At 50.7% G+C, this 19,470-nt stretch overlaps 1 protein-coding gene across 3 annotated transcripts in view; it reads left to right on the top strand.

Annotated features, from left to right (window-relative positions):
* Nucleotides 1-19,470, top strand: part of TBC1D8 (TBC1 domain family member 8) — a 121,682-nt gene that overhangs the window by 87,667 nt on the left and 14,545 nt on the right. For 2 of the 3 annotated variants that reach the window (XM_079940673.1, XM_079940674.1), the window contains 11 exons: nucleotides 4,309-4,516; nucleotides 5,834-6,028; nucleotides 6,967-7,143; nucleotides 8,441-8,591; nucleotides 10,185-10,399; nucleotides 11,247-11,364; nucleotides 13,801-14,086; nucleotides 14,858-14,987; nucleotides 15,124-15,222; nucleotides 15,814-15,882; nucleotides 17,998-18,144. In XM_079940673.1, coding sequence (XP_079796799.1) covers nucleotides 4,309-4,516; nucleotides 5,834-6,028; nucleotides 6,967-7,143; nucleotides 8,441-8,591; nucleotides 10,185-10,399; nucleotides 11,247-11,364; nucleotides 13,801-14,086; nucleotides 14,858-14,987; nucleotides 15,124-15,222; nucleotides 15,814-15,882; nucleotides 17,998-18,144 — 1,795 coding nt within the window. The remainder of the gene's footprint in view (nucleotides 1-4,308; nucleotides 4,517-5,833; nucleotides 6,029-6,966; nucleotides 7,144-8,440; nucleotides 8,592-10,184; nucleotides 10,400-11,246; nucleotides 11,365-13,800; nucleotides 14,087-14,857; nucleotides 14,988-15,123; nucleotides 15,223-15,813; nucleotides 15,883-17,997; nucleotides 18,145-19,470) is intronic. The other variant, XM_079940675.1, reaches the window with a different exon arrangement.

A 19,470-nucleotide genomic window follows, 5' to 3' on the forward strand; every position in this document is an offset into this window, starting at 1 on the left:
CGCGTGGCAACGGCTGCCGTCATTTCATTGGTGCTCGTGGGGCATCACAGGGGAAAGATGTTTTGAATAAACACACATTTGAGAAAGGCAGTGTTTTCCGTGCAGACTTGGGTGGGAAGGAGAAGCACGTGTCTGGCCTCTCTGCCTTGTTTCTACATTGCTGGTCCTTGGTAGTTCCCAGAGTTTGAAATGCACCAGCAGGCACATAACTGAGAGCCTCTGCAGTCTCTGTGTTTCTTCATGAGGCAGCCTGGCTGCAGAGCCCTGAGTGTTCCAGAAAGGCAGGAGGCGGCTCCAGGGATGGGATGTCCTTGCAGCCTCCCCAGCCCGTCTCTTAGCCTGAGTTTGGGGAAGCATGGGGCCTTGAGGCAGCTGTAGGTCTGCAGACTCACATAGGTTTGTCTTTGTGGGATAAATGATGTGAGGGAGTGAGAGTTGGTGTGAGGCCTGACACAGTTCTTCTCCCAGAAAAGGTTATGAGGGGGGAGAGAGAGAGCCACACCTGTTTCTGATCCATCTTTACCTAATCCAGGAAAGAAAAATCTCATTCTAAGTTATGCAGAGAAACAAAAGAACTCCCTACTGCTTAATTTCTCGGGTCTGAGGTCTTAGGACTGGAACCTGCAATTTAAAAAAGAAAATCTATTTATTTATTTATTTGGTTGCATCGGGTCTTAGTTGCGACAGGCCGGCTTTTTAGTTGCGGCACACGGGCTCCTTAGTTGTGGCATGCGAACTCTTAATTGCGGCACGCGTGTGGGATCTAGTTCCCGGACCAGGGATTGAACCCGGCTGCCTGCATTGGGAGTGCAGAGTCTTAACTGCTGCGCCACCAGGGAAGTGCCCTGAATTTTTAAAATGTGTGCGTATAGCCTAGAATTTTCTGCATAGTTGTCATGTCTGATTGCACATGTTAGTTTCGTCTTCGACAGCAAACTTGGTGTCCACTGCTCTGTATTCTGGTCAACCCACGTGGTTCCTGGTTCCGAAAACGGCATGTATCCAGGTTGGATGACTCGTGGCCCCTTCCCCTGCTGTTCTGTGGCCTGTGCCCACCGCCCCAGCGGTGAGCACCGTGGGCGGGCCGTGTCTCTGGGGCTGATGGCTTGGCTCACTCCATCATCGCAGGGCGCTTCCGCCAGGGCCACAAGCCTGGGATTGGCTGCCACTTTCTGAGGGTAAGGTCATGACCCGCGTCTGGTGGTCTGTATGGAGGAACGGTGGAGATATTTACTGAGCGTTGGAAGGTCCGAAGGGCCAGTTGTGACCAGTGGGCTTTGTTTCTATGCTGTTCAGAAAGAGGACATGATATATTTAGCGTCAAAATGACCACCCGCTGGGAAAGGGCCCTCAAGGCTGGCAGGGGTGCGGGCTTCCCCAGGGGCTTGTGGGCCCCCCATCTCTCAAGGTGTCGTGTTGTCATCTCAGCTACGTTAGAACGTTAAATATCACGTATAACTCATATTTCAAGGCGGGATTGGAAGAGAGCTTTCTAGTAGGGAGGAAGGAAGATAATTTAGGAAAGTCGTCGTCCCCCCCCCCACCCCGCTGCTGCTTTCCTTTCGGTAACTTGAGGTCACTGGGCTCTGGCTACGGAGTGTGGGAGAGACAGACCTCTACAGGGCAGGGAGAACAGCCCCGAAAGGAGGACAGACACCGCGCGTAGCTGCGCCGAGGCCGCAGAGAAGGGGGCTGAACCGAGCTGACGGCTGGCGCAGCAGGTGCACTGAACAGAAAAGATTGTTTTTAATCCGCCTCAGATAACTGAACACCTTAGTCTTAGTCTGAAGGCTTGGGCACGATGTAAATATACATGTAAGTCCCCTGACCCTCCCTGTAGCTCCGCCCAAGCTGCTGTGACCCGTGTTCCTTGCCCTGTTCTCACCTCGGCTCCAGCCGTCTCCCCAGGAGGCGGGGATGTGCTTCCAGAAGGAAGAGCCAGCGGCTGGATTCGACAGTGGCTGCAGCCACATGTGTCAGACGTGTGCGGGTGAGAGCACTGGCCTCACTTCCACCGGAGCTGCATATACTCTGAGGACAAAGATGTAAGTTCTCCAGTCCAACGTGCTGGATGTAGGTCTGCTCTCAGGGGTCGGGGCTCACCTGGAGGGGCCTTGCCTCCCATTCTCCCAGAGCGCGAACTTCTAGGGCAACCACGGCAGTTTCCTGTGTTCTCCCAGCTCCTCTCTGGAAGATGCTCAGGCCACCCCCTCTTCCTCTTTTTTCTTAATGGTATTGAACACATTTGCTTATTTGTTGTATCTCTTTTTTTGGGGTGTCATATCTGTTCACGTCTTCTGTCCATTTAAAAAAAAACTGAATTGTTTGCCCACTTTCTATTGAATCGTAAAAGATCTTGATATATTCTAGATACAAGTCCTTTTTCCAGATATGTCTTTTGACAATAGTGTTTTTTGGTTTTTTTTTCTGCAGTATGCGGGCCTCTCACTGTTGTGGCCTCTCCCTTTGCGGAGCACAGGCTCCGGACACACAGGCTCAGCGGCCATGGCTCACGGGCCCAGCCGCTCTGCGGCATGTGGGATCCTCCCGGACCGGGGCATGAACCCGCGTCCCATGCATCGGCAGGCGGACTCTCAACCACTGCGCCACCAGTGAAGCCCAGAAATTTAATTTTTGATGCAATTCAATTTTGAATTTTTTTGTTTGTGTTTCAGGTTCTACTGGGAAGTATTTGTGTAAACCAATTCACAAAGATTATCTTGCAGTTTTTCATATAGAAGTTTTTTTTTAAGCTAAAAGATAGGGGTTTTTTCTTAAGCTATTTATAGATTGAGTCAGAAGTTCTGAAGTTTTTTCTTTTTCTTCCTGCTTTATTGAGCTCTAAGTTGCAAATCAAAATGCATATATTTAAGTTAGAAACACGAAGATTTGATACTTGCATACACTGTGAAATAATTATCACAGTCAAGTTCTTTAACTCATCCGTCACCTCTCAGGCCCCCTTGGAAACAGCCATCCGCGTTGTAGCAGGTATTTAAGGAGCTGCAGTTTCGGAGTACTGTGACTGGGGCCACCTCGATCTGTGGAATTTGTATCATTTCTCTCTACGCCCAGAGGGCTTTCTGGATGTGTGCGTATCTTCTCTTTGTGAGCCTTGGAGAGTAAATTCCGTGGACTGCCGCATCTCTGTATGATGTCTCCTGGGAAGACACTTGCGCGAGGGTCTGAAATGAGGTCTGGGTTGGAAATGAGAGCTAGGGCGGAATAGGCATCTGTGTGGGAAGGAGGTGAGGTCCCATCTCAGGGGCTCCACGACCAGATTGTGTCTAAAAAGTCACTTGGGCCTCCGTGCGGAGTCCCGGGTGTGGAGTTCAATATCTTGCATTTACGTAACATTTGAAGATTTGTTCTTTTCCTAGAAGAAAATACCTTAATTTTTTTTTTAAGCTAATATGTGGTCAGGTGGAAAATTTAAGCAGAATCAGAGTGGAAAGCAGAAATCCCACTATGCGGAGATAGTCACTGTTAACATTTTAGGGAAAGTCTGTCTACGTGTCACTTTCTGCAAATTTTCTAGAATTTATGTAAATGGGATCATACCGTAGATGCTATTTCTAACCTGCTTTTTCTCTTTCACAATACTGTGGACATCATTTTATATTCACAGGGAGGGCTTCCCTGGTGGCGCAGTGGTTGAGTCCGCCTGCCGATGCAGGGGACGCGGGTTCGTGCCCCGGTCTGGGAGGATCCCACATGCCGCGGAGCGGCTGGGCCCGTGAGCCATGGCCGCTGAGACTGCGCGTCCGGAGACTGTGCTCCACAGAAGGAGAGGCCATGGCATTGCGAGGCCCACATACCGAAAAAAAAAAAAAAAAAATATATATATATTCACAGGGATCCCCTGAAGCAGAACATTTAGGTGTTATTTCCATTTTACAGATGTCAGGATGAGACACCAAGTCTCATCCAGGGGTGCACAGTTGATAAGGAAGCTACAAGGTCATATTTTGACTCTGAGCGAAGTCTAATTCTATCAGATAAATCTGGAACGCTTATTTCATGTGACAAAGACAAGTTTTTACTTCTGTTCTTTGGAATTTTTCCTCCTAAAATTCTGGGTTATGACATAAATTCACTGGTATTTTTAAATGTTGTGATTTGGCTGCCTTGTTGCTTGATTGGGTTTGAGAGCCAAGATTCAGGGTATGGGGGGGGTGCCCTGGGGAGGACCTTTCTGCATCCCCTTCTATGTCGGGTTGTGCCGAGGGGTTAAGAGTGTTTTCCTCCACAGTCTAGTGCGTTCAGTCACTGTTCCTGCCTCTCTCTCTCCCCTCCCTCCTTCGCCAGGGACCTGGAAGCCAGGGCACAGAACGAGTTCTTCCGGGCCTTCTTCAGGCTGCCGAGGCGGGAGAAGCTGCACGCCGTCCTGGACTGCTCCCTCTGGACCCCGTTCAGCCGCTGTCACACGGCCGGGCGGATGTTCGCCTCCGACAGTTACATCTGCTTTGCCAGCAAGGAAGCTGGCTGCTGCAAAGTTATCCTCCCGTTCCGAGAGGTAGACCTGTCTTCCTCCTGTCGGGGAGCCGTGGTTGCCTTGAGACGGGGCGTTGGCGGGGCTGGCTGCTCACGCTGCAAGGCTCTGCCACCGAGGATGGGCGGGGCTGGAGAGATGCACGGCCTGAATTGACCAGGGGCCTTTGCTTGTTCTGTTGTTGCCTGGCAACCTGAAATTTGCATAGACCTGAATGGTGAGAACTGGGCACCCTGGCCTCCGCAGTATTGATAAAGCTGTTATTATAAAGTACCTGCTTAGCAATGAAAGCTTTTCCAACAGCCCTTAGGGATGAATCCTTCCCTTTCACCCACAAAAGGGAAAAGAAAAAAAAGGGGACTTACAAAAAGCATCATCTTTTGAAAATAAATGTCAAATTGCTTGGTTTTTATACCCTCCTGGAACTTTAGGTAAAAATTTAGAAACATGCTTCCTTTCAACTGTAAAATTCTACAGTTCTGCTCTTGGAAATGGAGTCTGCTTCCACATCTGATGAGCTCAGTACTGTGGTTTCAGGGCATGTCGGCTGTGACAGGACCCACGGCTCTGTCACACGTCAAGACTTCCAGATTCTTGCTATTATAACATATGAACTAAGTACTGTTCAGAAAAACTCAATTTTTTCATTCATGTGATTGACCTCCATTTTTCTGCAGCAGGTGTCTTCATTTTACAAATATTCCTACTTACGAGTGGAGCAAGAAATCCTGGATTGCCTTATGTAGTTTTTTTTTAACTGTGGTAGCGTATACATAACGTTTACCATTTTAACCATTTTTAACTGTTAGAGTTCACTGGTACTAGGTACATTCACACTGTTGTGCAACCATCACGAGAATTTTTTCATCTTTCCGAACTGAAACACTATCCCCATTAAACAGTAGCTTCCTGTCCCCCTCCCCCAGCCCTGGGGACCCACCGCTCTGCTTTCTGTCTCTATGAATCTGACTCCTTTAGGCCCCTCGTATCAGTGAAATCCTACAGTATTTGCCCTTTTGTGATTGGCTTATGTCACTTAGCATAACGTCCTCAAGGTGAATCCAGACTGTAGCACCTGCGAGACTATCCATCCCTTTTAAGGCTGAATAACATTCCATTGGAGGCAGAGCCCACGTTTTGGCTCATCCAGCCAGGGGCACTGGAGCCACTCCCACTTCGTGCCGTGGTGCATATGCCGCATTCCATACTTTCTGACTTCGTACCGGTTCCTTATCGCAGTTACTGGTTTTTGCCTTCTCTCTCGGGATGTTTTCCGAATATGCAGTTAAACGCCTGCCCGTCTTCTCTCTTGCTGTGCCTCTGTGCGCGTGACTGTAACAGGTCGTGAGCATTGAGAAAATGGAGGACACGAGCCTGCTGCCGAACCCCATCATCGTCAGCGTCAGGAGCAAGATGGCCTTCCAGTTCATCGAGCTCACGGATCGCGACAGCCTGGTGGAGAGTCTGCTGGCGAGACTGAAGCAGGTGCACGCCGACCACCCCGTGCACTATGACACGACGCGGGATGAGGACCTGGTATGATCCTTGGAAACTGTGGGATCCCGTAAATTGAAAATCCCTTTTTTTCAGCACCTCGAGGCCAGGGGTCTCCAAAGGGGTGTGCACGTAACGATGATCCACTTGGGTACCAGAGAAATGTAAGCAATGATTGGGTCCGTGGAGCAGGCAGTGTGGTATCGTCTCTGACGGCGCTGGTGTCCTGAGTGGGTGTGGCAGGGCTGGAGGGTGGATGGGGACTCACCCACAGGTTGGAGGATGCCCAGAGCATGCCCCCCTGACAGGATACAGGGATAGATGGGGTATACCCATGTGTCAGAGGGATCGACAGGCCACCCCCTCAGAGGTTGGAGGGTTTGGTGGGGAATCAACCCACAGGTGAGTGGACACCCTCTTTACTGGTTAGAGAGGTCAGTGCCCCCGCCATCCCCCCGAGGTTGGAGGGGATGATGTTATTTGGGGGCGGATATAAGTTTTGCCGAAAGAGATGTTGCATTGTCGTTAAGATGGGACAGCTGCAAATATAGACCCGGATCCGCTGGGACCCAGTCCCGAATTCTTTCACACCCGTCCCCCTTCTTTCTGGACCTCTTTTCATCCAAGTAGTGACAGGAGGAAGGGAGGGAACGTCTCTCAGTACCTGAGAGCAGTCTTCTCGAGATGGCCATCCTCAGTTCTGGAAGCTGAGGGCGCGATGGTGCTTCCCCAGCCCCACTGGGGCTGTGCCCTGTGTGCCGTGAGCAGCCTCGCCGGGAAGGCGCCGTGTGGACCACGTACCTTGCGGAGGATCAGATTTCTTGGTTCTAGCGTTAGTCTGTTTTTCCCGGAAGTCCTAAACAGAGAGGCGTGTTTAAGTTTGTTAATAGGCTCCTGCATCCAAAGGCAAAACAAAGACTGTCTTATGATGAAGGCAGTGACTTCTCTCTCATTTTTTTTTTTTTTTTCTCCCCATGCAGACTTCGTCTGTGTTTCATTCAACAAGCATGTGCGGTGACCACAGGTTTGGGCGTATTGAGATGGTGTCTTCTCAAAACAGCGAGGAAAGGGAGAAAGAGATGAGCCCGCAGCTGCACCCCGAGGCCCTGGTCGCCGGCTTCCGGCGGTCGGGCAGCCAGAGCCCCGACTCAAGACTGGTGGGTGATGAGGCGCCGCTCTCGCCACCACTGGGCGCAGGCGGAGGTGTCAGGGGCGTGGCTTCCCGCGGGCCCTGGAGGGTGGGCCTGGCGTGGCACAGGTTACCGGGCAACCTGGGGACACGTGATGCGCCCTCTTTGCCTCCCTCTTTTCCTCATTGGCAAGAAGGGGAAGTGGTCAGTGGTGCTAGTGGCCTGAGAGTGCGTCCCGGTGGGTGAAGGATGTGGTGGGACGTCCGAGGGCCATGGCTCTCCCCACCTGCCACTCAGGTGGCGTCCGTCCATGCCGTCCCTTGTGGGGCTTCCGGGTGCGGAACAAGTCTGTCTCCTTTTATCCGGTGGTGTCTGTGTGGCTCTCTGGTGCAGTGTTTCTTTTTTGTACCCTGGCTGTCTTCTCGTTTTACTGAACTAAACATACTTTTGCCACATTTCTATAGTTTTCTCCTCTGTAGGGAGAGACTGAGGGCAATGCCTGTATGGTAAACAGACTAGAAATCATGCTCTGAGATGGTGCCCTGGCACGAGGGGTGCTGTGTCGGGACCATGAGTACCAGGGTGGCCGTGAACACGATTGCTGCCCCTTGGCCGCTTAATGGCTCGTGTATCATAGATCGTTAGCTTTTTTCATTCAGAACTGAGCCTTCTGATGTACTTTACAGAGATGCTCAATGAATGCTCGATGAAACACGTAAGAATATTGAGTGTATGCAACGTCAGTATTCTGTAAACTATTACTAGAGAATACAGATAATTAAAAGCACATATAAACATCTTGTTTAAAAGGCACTAGAAGTTCCTGCCAGCTAGGAATTCTAAAGGATTTTAAAAATCCATAATTTTAAAGGATTTTCAGTCACCTAGAGACATCGTGTCTTTTTCATCTCTGCTAGTGAGAACAATGTAAGTTTTTCGGGTTGGCGGTTTTTCCCCTGGCTGTCAGGAAGTTCCAGGGAAATCACGAGAGCCCCTTGCTCCGCTTTGCCCTCTGAGCTGACCTGTTTCGGCAACTGGCTTGGTGTCAGTATCCAGAGAGGCTTCCCCACCCAGCCCTACCCCACCCTCCCATCTGCTCTGGGTGTTTTATCAATATTTGTGTCAGTGCTCCCACTGGGCCCTGAACCCCTGAAGGGCTGGTGCCCTTTACATGCCCTGTGCCTGGTGGAGGTTCATAGGTATCTGCTGAGCGAATTGCCTGTCACCGTTGTTCCCTCCGTCAGCAGAAGGAGCCTCTCCCTGTGACGGGCTGTGGAGGGTGCAGACGACCTTCTTTGTACATGCAGCATGTTTCCACTTGCAGCCCAGAGAACAGATCAAGATGAGACTGTGGAACGACCACTTCGTAGAGTACGGCAGGACCGTGTGCATGTTCCGTACGGAGAAGATCCGGAAGCTGGTGGCCATGGGGATCCCCGAGTCGTTACGTGGCAAACTCTGGCTCCTTTTCTCTGGTGAGCGTTTCTGGGGTCTCCAGGCCAACTTTTATTTCTGGAGCGGACACGGGACAAAGGCCCCGACCTGGGCAGTGTGTGTGTGCAGAGGGGTCCCCTCTGCCTGTGACATGTCCGACCGGGGACCTCAGGACGTTCCCACGTTGGCTGTGATGTCCTGGGTCAGTGCAGGGTCTGGCCAAGGGATCGCGTCTCCTTTAGAAATGACTATGAGTCTCTTCGTTGTCCCCAGAATTCTGTTCAGGACGCCCTTGACGTGCAGCGTCTTTCTAGGACGTGAGTCCTGAAGTAGAGGAAACGAAAACATCTTCAGAAGGTGTTGAGTTGCGTGTGTTGTAGCGAATCCCTCAGTGCGCGCTTCCTCTTGCGCGCTTCCTCTTGCTCGCTCCTCTGTGGGGGGCACACAGCGTCCCCGCGAGGCAGAGCCGCAGGGCTTTCTCTCCCGCCTGCGTCCTCCTGCTGCACCGCTGGACCAGGGACTCTCCTGCTGCTGCTCTTGGGCATCTCTCATCAGGACACTTGCTGACGGAGGAGCTGAGACTGGGGCCGCGGTCCCCAGAGGCGTTCCGAGCAGGCATTTCTCTGTCAGCCGTTTGGTGCCACGCGGTGGAGCGGCTGGGGCCCTGCCAGCAGGAAGAGAAGGCCCTGTGGTCCAGGACAGTGTGACTGCTGACCCTTTCGGGGTGCTAGGGGTGGGGTGGCCAGGGCTCCGCCTGCCCCGGGGACCCTGCTGTGCTCTCCCGGAGGCTAGGCCTGGGGACCCGTCCTCCCTGCGCCCTGTCCCTGTTCCTCGGCCTCCTCCTTGGTCACCTCTCTCCTCCCTCTTCCCCGTCTCTCCCCGAAGTCGCCTAGCCCCTCTCCTCTGCTGCCCGAGAGGCCCAGACCCAGACCCGATGCTGGCTGGCTCCTGGGCGCTGGGGCTGCTGAGCGGGTGTCTACTGGTCCCTCTTCTCCCAGCGCTCACCTTGTTCCACAGGCCGAGTCTCCCCGCTGCCTCCCGGCCTGTCTCTCCCGCTGCCCACCAACAGCATGCCCGTGAAACCCTTCCTCTGTCAGATGAGGGTATTTTTGTATTTAATAAAATAGAGGGGACTTACAGAAAGCATCCTGCCAGTATTTTTGTGTTTAATAAAAACAGTCCATATTCGTATGGAGCAGCAAGCAAAGAAAGTGACACGGCTCAAAATCCCACCACCTAAAGTACACACACACACACACACACACACACACACACACACACACACACACACACACACACACACACACACACACACACACACACACACACACACACACACACTTCGGTTACCAGGGAATACAACTTATTAAAAGCATAGTAATAAAGCTATTTCTAGTGTGAGCTCTTCCCCCCTCTCTATAAGGTTATTCTTAGCAAAGCCATGTTACTTCTTTTTTTCTCTTTTCTTCTTAGCAGAACTGAAGTTCCTTTTGGTTGTGTGTGGTCTCAAACTATTTTTTATGTCCCTCAGGTCGCAGGACCCCACTGAGGTCCTCTGACCGGACAGGCCCCTCCCCATGTGGACTCTCTCCTGGTAATCAGTCGCCCTTGAAACGTTACTTTTAAATCATCAGATGCTGTCACTGACCTCGCCTCGCATCCCGGTTACTATGGCAACCTGGTGGAGGAGTCCATGGGAAAGTGTTGCCTGGTGACAGAGGAGATAGAACGGGACCTGCATCGCTCCTTACCGGAGCACCCCGCCTTCCAAAACGAAACGGGGATCGCTGCTTTGAGGAGAGTCCTGACGGCTTATGCCCACCGGAACCCCAGAATCGGGTACTGCCAGGTGAGCTGTGCGCTGCGGGGTGGAGGTCACAGCCCCCATCCTGGGCTACCACCCAGGCCTCGGGTCTGTGTTTCAGCCGTCTGTACCGAGGACTGTCGTGTGGAGGGAGTCAACCTCGTGTAGTCAGGCTGATGATGCAGAAGGAGCAACGTTACCCAGTGCCCAGGGAGGGCGTTGCACAGGCTGGGCCTCTGTCCACGGGAGGCTGTGCAGTCTTCACGGTCTCCGGGCCTCCACTGCGGGACGGTATCCATGAAGCTGCCGTGGGAGCTTTCTCCCTCCAGACCGTACAGAAGTTGTAGGGATTCTTTTTTAAATGCTATTTGGGGAGGAAAAAGCTGTTTGGGGTGGATCGCCTTCCTCCAGGATGCACGAGTGGAGGCAAGACACCCTCCGAGTGGTAAGCAAGCACAAAATAAAACCCCGGCACGAGGCTGGGTGAGAGAAGCTACTGACCCTTAAAAACAGAGGATTTTAAACTTTGTCTCCTGTGCGTAAGCGAAATTAGTGGGTGAGTGTGTGTGTGTGTGTGTGTCTCTGTCCGAACATAGACACAGAGACAGCTGGGTGGGATCTGAGCCTGAGGCGTGCTCACAGCCCAATCCAGCATCACACCGTGGGCTCAGGGGTGGAGCAGTGGCTGGTCGCTCAGCCCGGTGTGTCTTGTGAGGCCACGGTGACACCGTGGTCGTTCCGGCTCGGTGTCGCTGTGGGTGGGTACGCTGGGTCTCTCATCATGCAGTCTTGACTTCTGCGGATCACTTGGACTTGTGTGTTATTGAATGTCTCTGTGGCACTGTGTGGCCTCGTCAGTAACTGTCCCCTCCCCTGCGAACCCCCTGAGCAGTCCATGAACATCCTGACCTCCCTTCTGCTGCTATACGCCGAGGAGGAGGAAGCCTTCTGGTTGCTGGTTGCTGTGTGTGAGCGGATGCTGCCCGACTACTTCAACCATCGAGTCATTGGTAACTGCCTCCTTCCTCCCCCTCTGTACCCAGGGGTAGTGACCGAGCCAGGGCAGAGATGTTGATCACCAGTCCTGGTTATAAAGTCCCCTGTGCCACTCAGCTAGTCTCTGCACAAACACCGTTTTGACTCTTGAATTTGCAAAACTAACTAGTGTAATTCTCTGCACAGTTTTGGCAAAAGAGTGGAATGTGGCAACCTGATTGCTCTCTTGCCACAAACTCCTACAGGTTTTGGATAAAGAACAAACGAATTATGTGGATAACTGAACTTCAGGAAAGAAAAACCTAGGCGCAAAAAGCAAATCAAAAAGTGAAAACCAAAGAGATTTTTCACTGATGCTGAGGCCTGGAAAGGGAGGGGGTCTGCTCCTGGTACCCAGGGAGTTTGTACAGACAGGAGAGGAGGGGAGTAGAGCAATACTGGAGACCCTTGAGGGCCGACGTGAAGGGCAGAGGAGGAAAATGCTTCGCTTACAGCTTGATCGTAAGAAAGCACATTTATGGCTGCCTGGGCTCTGGGCAAACCTGTGTTTGACCCATCAGTGCTCAAGCACTTGAGCTGCTGTCCTTTGTGCGGTTGAGATTGGAATTTGCATCCTCTCTGTGGTCCAGCAACCTCCTTGTGGGGAAAAGGACATGAAAATTGCTCTGGCCTGGTGATACTCTTAGGGACACTTTTTAGTAATCCAGAATGAGAGATGGAGATGGCCTAAAATTAGGGCGGCAGCCATGGGAACAGAAACAAAAGAACCAATTCGAGATGGAATTTGGCAAAGGAGTGGATGTAGGGACAAGGCAGGAAGAAGATGCTTGAAGGCTGAAGTCTAAGGACCAAGGGAGTGCGATGACCACTCGGAGGAAGGTGGGGTGGGGCTTGGCTGGGAAGGAGGCGGCCTTTTGGTGACCTCTGACTGTCTTCCTCTGCCCCCTCCTGTGCCTGAGTGGTTAATTGGTTTCCTTCCCTTTTCACCTCATATCACGCGAGGTATTTAATGTTGTACAGAGCAGCAAGGAGTAACCAGAACCTCGCGGTCATTGGGAAGCATGTTGTCCAAGCCCTCATTGGGTGAGGAGTGTTGCTATGGGGCAGATGGTACTCAACAGTGATCAGTAGACCCTCCATGATAATGTGACCACCACCGCAATACAGGGTAGAACATTTGGAACATTTCCATAATCCACAAAGTTCCCTTCTGCCTCTTCCCTGCCACATGCAACGCTTGGTACTGACTTCTGTCACCACAGATGAACTTGGCCTATTTTTGAACTTGGAATAAACATAATAATAGAGAATGTTCTGGCTTCCTTCGCATAACACGACGTTGTTGGCGCGTCAGCAGTTCCTTTTCATTGCTGAGTAGTATTTCACTGTACATTCATACCAGTCACCTGTTGATAGACATTTGAGTTTCCAGTTTCTTCTATTATAAGTAGAGTTGCAATGAACATTCATGTATGAGTCTTTTTGGAATGTATATTGTCAGTTTTCTTTGTCTTTACCCAGGAGTAGAATTCCTGGGTCATAGTTAGATGAATGCTTAACTTTATAAGAAACTGTCAGTTTTCCAAAGTGGATGAAATGCCTTCATATTATCTCACACCAGCAATGTGTGAGAGTTCCAGTTGGTCTGCATCCCTGTTAGCACTTGGAATTGGCTTTTTAATTTTAGCCATCCTAGTGGGTAAGAAATGGAATGTCCTGATGGTTTTAATTTGCATTTCTCTGATAATTGTTAATGACGTTGCACCTGTTTTTCTGTGCCTACTGGCCATTTATTTATCATCACTTTTGAAGTGTCCAAATTTTACCTCTTTTTAGAAAAAGATTTGGTCATTGATTTCTTACAACTAAGTTGCATCAGTTCTTTATTGTGATTATGAAACCTCTGTCAGGTATATGTATCGCAAATATTTTCTCCAAGTTTGAAGTTTGCATTTTCATTTCATTAATGGTCTCTTTTGAAGAACACCAGTCGTTAATCTTGGTGAAGTCCAATTTGTAATTTTTTTCTATGGTTAATGCTTTTGTGTCCTAAGAAATTTTGCCTTTTTCCTGTCTTCCCCACGCCATGCAGATATCCACTGGATTCGGCACTTTTTTTTTTTTTTTTTTTTTGTCCATGCTGTGTGGCTTGCAGGATCTGAGTTCCCTGACCAGGGTTTGGACCCGGGCCCACAGCAGTGAAAGCGCCGAGTCCTAACCACTGGACCGCTAGGGAAGTCCCAATTCACAACTATTTTTTGAAAATACTGTCCTTTCCCCATAGAATTACCTTGGTCAAAACATCAAAAACCAGTGAACTAACTAAGTGTAAGTCCTTTTCTGGCCTCCAGTCCCGTTTCATCGTTGTGCGTATCTCAGAGTTGTTTTAATTTGGGGCTGACTTTGGAGGGAGTGACTCTCTCCCCCATCTCTGTGGCCTCCTTTCCCAGGGGCCCAGGTGGACCAATCGGTCTTCGAGGAGCTCATCAAGGAGCAGCTCCCTGAGCTGGCGGAGCACATGCACGACCTCTCGGCCCTGGCGTCCATCTCCCTCTCCTGGTTCCTGACGCTGTTCCTCAGCATCATGCCCCTGGAGAGCGCGGTGAACGTGGTCGACTGCTTCTTCTACGATGGCATCAAGGCCATCTTCCAGCTGGGGCTGGCCGTGCTGGAGGCCAACGCCGAGGACCTGTGCAGCAGCAAGGACGACAGCCAGGCCTTGATGGTCCTCAGCAGGTGGGGACCGCCTGGGGTGGAGGGGCAGCAGCGGGACTCCAGGAGCCAGGCGGCAGGTCCAGGCAGCCGGGCTGTCGCTGTGGGAGTTCTTCCACTCTACCACTTGTCACCCCATGTGCCCCCAGGGCCAGGCCATCAGGCAGCCCCGTCACCCGTGTGCGGTGAGGAGTCTGCCTTCCCTCGCTCCTGTCCGCCAAGTGAGAGGCAGGAGGGGTGAGGGTATCGGTGCCTTTCTCTGAGCAGGTTCAAGTGTCCTTAGTCGAGAGGGACTCATGGTGGCCTTGAACGGGGGTGGGCAGGCGGACACGGGAAAACATGGGCCTCAGGCCGCCAGCTGGAGGATTTGGACATTTTGTGCATAGGGGATGGTGCGTTGTAGGGAAGGCAAAGTCCCGCAAAGCTGAGGACGGGAACCCGGGTCCCTTGGAGCTGAGGGCAAGTTGGATGACAAATGAAAAGCTCCTTTTCAGAATACTGTGGAAGCTTAAAATTGCAGTATGCACAGGATTTTGTATTTATGTCCCTGGAGAGTCACAGACCCTGGGAAACCTTCCTGTTGCGCCCAGGTCCACAAGTCTGGCTTCACGCACGTCTCTCGTTTTCTCTAAAATGAGTGTAGCAGTTGCTGCCTGGCACTCCTCCCACCGTTTGGAGGCAGACGAGCTGGTTTGACAGTTGCTGCCACGTGTCCAGGGGCCCCTGTGAAGGCAGGTGTCGCATGGTGCCCAGGGGAGGGTAAACCTGTGCTTTTCCGGTGGGTGGTGTGCCCAGGTTTCTGGATCACATCAAGAACGAGGATAGCCCTGGACCCCCGCTAGGCAGCCACCATGCCTTTTTCTCGGATGACCAGGAGCCCTGTCCTATGACCGACATTGCCGACCTGATCCGGGACTCCTACGAGGTACCTGGGCCCCATCCCTGCCCCACCCCAGCTCTCTTGGGAGATGGACTTCCAGGGAGGTTTTCCAGGCTACTTCTGTTTCCTGTATGGACGCATAAGGGATTCTGTGAGTGAGTGGACCCTTCCTTCCCTGCAGAAATTCGGAGACCAGTCTGTGGCTCAGATCGAGCACATGCGCTGCAAGCACAGGATCCGGGTCCTGCAGGGCCACGAAGACACCACAAAGCAGAATGTGGTGAGTAGAGGCCTCCTGGGAACCACTGCTCCTGGCGGCCAGGTGCTGACCTGGGCTGGGTGCCCTGCTGGTCTCCTAACAGGAGAAAGCCAGCTTTTTTTTTTTTGCATTGAATTAACAACTTGACAGGGTGAGCTGGTGGAGAAAGAGCGTGGGTTTAGTTTGAGAGTCAGACAGATTGTGAGCAAACTAACTACTGTGAGCCTCGGTCTCCCCGATTGTAAAATGAGGATAATACTAACCACCGTGTGGGCTTAAATGAGGGACAGTATAGCGCATGCCCGGCACCGAGGGCCTGCAGTGTTGATGGCTGTGCAGGAGGAACTTCCTGCCCAAGCTGTAGCCTTGCTACTGTTTACTCCCATTAGGACTTACAATGCTTGTCCTGAGTCGCGGACGTGTGAATCAGAAAAGATGAGGATAAAAAGCCCTGAGAGAGCGGCCATAAAGTGATCTCTGTGATGGGAACAGACTCTGTCCCGGGAGGAGCTGGGCGCCTGGCGTCCACCCCAGCGGGACGCGCCCTCTCGGCCTCTGGTCCTCCCAGGGGCAGGCAGAGTTCACTCCATGGCCGTTTGTTCTTTCCTCAAGCTGCGAGTCGTTATCCCCGAAGTCTCAGTCCTTCCAGAAGACCTAGAGGAACTCTACGATTTATTCAAGGTAGGAAAATCTGGGAGGATGAGGGAGTGACAGGCCCTGAGCCAGACCCCAGCTGATGTCATCGCCTGCCTGCGGGAGGGTGCAGAGACTGGAGGGGTCGGCATGTGCCTGTTGGGTGGCAGCGAGGCTGGAGCGGCCCCCCGGCCAGCTCTGGCTTGGCCGTGCCTCCTGGGCCCGAGCACGGATGCTGTTGCGCTCGGCTGATAGGCCCTCGGTGCTGGGGACACGTCCTTCACTGCCCTAGGCCGAGTCCCCAGTCAGTAGTGGATTCAGGGACTTCCCTGGTGGGGCAGTGGTTAAGAATCCGCCTGCCAGTGCAGGGGACCTGGGTTCGATCCCTGGTCCGGGAAGATCCCACATGCTGCGGAGCAACTAAGCCTGTGAGCCACAACTACTGAGCCCACGTGCCACAACTACTGAAGCCCGTGCGCCTAGAGCCCGTGCTCCGTAACAAGAGAAGCCTGCGCACCACAATGAAGAGTAGCCCCCGCTCACCGCGACTAGAGAAAGCCCTCGCACAGCAACAAAGACCCAACGCAGCCAAAAATAAATAGATTTATTTAAAAAAATACAAAAAAAAATAGTGGATGCAACAGTGACCCTTATTGAAATTATCACCTCGTATACTTTTTTCTATTATTATTTTTTAAAATTGAAGTATAGTTGATTCACAATGTTGTGTTAGCTTCTGGTATACAGCACAGTGATTCAGTTATACGTATATATATTCTTTTCTTAAAAAATATTTATTTGTTCGGCTGTGGCTGGTCTTAGTTGTGGCACGCAGGATCTTTGTTGTTGCCGTGTGCGGGGTCTTCGTTACAGCATGCGGGATCTTTTTCATTTTTTAGTTGCCGCATGCGGGATCTTTAGTTGCGGCATGCCCGTGGGATCTAGTTCCCCGAGCAGGGGATCGAACCGGGCCCCCTGCATGGGGAGCGTGGAGTCTTAGCCACTGGACCACCAGGGAAGTCCCATACGTATATTCTTCTTCATTATAGGTTTTTACAAGATATTGAATACAATTCCCTGTATCACCTCAAATACTTTTTAATCATAACCTCTCAGCCACATGACGTGTGTCCATATTCTTGTGTTTGTGTGGCTGGTCTGCCTGCTACTTTATGTTCTGTTTTCCCCTGATGCTGTCATTAACACTTTTTCACATCGCCCTATGGTCTTACTCATTTTTAAATCATTTAAAACCTGTCATGTTGGTCATACTTACCATGCTAAACTGTATTTCGACTATTTGGATATGTAGGTGGAAGACTTGCTGAATTAAATCACCCTGCAAAGACCATTTTCAGGTGCCTTTTCTCTTGCTCGAAACAGTCAGTAAAAATGGGGAAGAGAGGCAGACAGTGGACCCACTCCCTACAGCCTGACAGTGAAGCGGGGAGAAGACAGCCGCAGAAAGCAGGCCAGCCCGGAGGAGTCGGCCACCGGAGCTGTCCTGGTGGGGCCTCTGAGCCGCCAGCACTTCTGCACTCAAATGGCCGCGTGCTCAAGATAATCTTAAGCAGCACTTAGGTCTCCTGAGCAGAGCCGCAGATACTGTCTGACCCTTCCTGGGGCCGTCGTGTCACGTCTCCCTGTGGTCACTGACATGGTGGCTGGCTTAGTAGGTTCCCGGCACTCCTCACGCCTGGTCAGCGGGATGCGTGATGAGTCCTCAGGCTACGTCTCCTGTAAACATCACCGGGTTTCAAGTTTTATAGTTTCCTCTGTTGCACGAAGAGAAAATACGAAGCCAGAGGTGACTTAGTGTCCCACTCCGCCACCTCTCTTTGACTTTCAAGGAGGAAAAACAGGGAGTACTAGAAACACAAAAGCAGGTTAACAAACGTGTTGTTTAGCATAAAACATCTTTGATTTATTTAGGGCTAACTTCTCAATTTGAGAGAATAAGACGTCTCACATTTGAATTTATATGACTTAAGAGACTGCCTTAAATTCATCATAAAAATAAGTTTCATTAAGTACTAACTGTATCATTAATCTTTCATACAAGGAGTATTTAAAGAAGACAGACAGCTATTTCCTGTGTCCTATTTCTATCTTTTCTGTGAACAATGTGGGTGAAATTTATTTTCGTATTTTTTTTTTTTTTAGCTCTGCAGGCCTTTCATTTGTGTAGGACTAACTATGAATATAAACTTCAACTATAAATACAAGACCAATTTCAAAATGCACTTCCAAAAGAAATTCCAGGACAGTAGCGTCATCATCATGGTGTCTAATTCCGTCATACAGCCTGAGGTACCTCCTTTATGTGCCCAGAGCCATCCTCACCGCCACGGAACCCCCCTCAGGCTGTCCTCCCCCGCTCCCACTGCCCCCTTGCTGCTGACCTTCCCTGAATGCCCTTGGCTTTCATAATCTGGCCTCTTATATTTTAATGCTTCTTTAAGTACTGTGAGGTATAATGGTCCCTAGTTGGGTTTTACATGCATCTCTTCTTGTCTCTTGAATCAGAAATTCGTTTTCCCAAGGGAAAGGGCCACATAGAGATACCCTTACATTGTTGTATAAATATGTGATAGGGTCTTATTAAGGAGTCCATTCCTTAACTTCATTGCCTCCTTCCCGAAGCCTGGAACGTACAGGTGTGACCATTCTCTATGTCAACAAGGAATAGCCTGCTCTGTCTTCTTTACGTACTCTTTCCTATTAAAGATGAACAGTGTGTACGTAATGAAATCTATTTTTATTCTGAATGGAAAGCAATCTTTCTTTTATGCCTTAATGCAGTTCTTTCTTTTCTTTCAGTTTTATTGAGGTATAATTGACCTACAGCACTAAGTTTAAGGTGTACAGCATAATGACTTACATGTATTGCGAAATGATGCGCAGTAAGTTAACATCCATCATGTCATAAATTTATAGATACGAAAAAAAAGAACAAAAATGATTTTTTTCTTGTGACGAGAACTTTTAGGATCTACTCTCTTAGCAGCTTTCAAATATACCGTACAGCAGTGATAACTATAGTTGTCGTGTTGTACATACATCCCAGGACTTATTTATCTTATAACTGGAGATTTGTACCTTTTGACCCCCTTCACCCCGTTCTATAACCCGCACCCACGGCCAGCCCCAGCCTCTGGTAACCACGAATCTGATCCTTTTCTATGACTTTGGGTTTGTTTGTTTGTTTGAATTTATTTTATTTTTGGCTGCGTTGGGTCTTTGTTGCTGCACACGGGCTTTCTCTAGTTGCAGCGAATGGGAGCTACTCTTTGTTGCAGTGCGCAGGCTTCTCATTGCGGTGGCTTCTCTTGTTGTGGAGCATGGGCTCTAGGCGTGTGGGCTTCAGTAGTTGTGGCACGCGGCTCAGTAGTTGTGGCTCGTGGGCTCTAGAGCACAGACTCAGTAGTTGTGGCGCACAGGCTTAGTTGCTCTGCAGCATGTGAGTTCTTCCCGGACCAGGGCTCGAACCCGTGTCCTCTGCATTGGCAGGTGGATTCTTAACCACTGTGCCACCAGGGAAGCCCATGTTGCTATTTTTTTTTTTAGATTCCACATATGAGATCATATAGTATTTCTCTGACTTATTTCACTTACCGTAATGTCCTCGAGGTCCGT

This window comes from Stenella coeruleoalba (assembly GCF_951394435.1).
Source record: "Stenella coeruleoalba genome assembly, chromosome: 13".
Taxonomy (NCBI): Eukaryota; Metazoa; Chordata; class Mammalia; order Artiodactyla; family Delphinidae; genus Stenella; species Stenella coeruleoalba.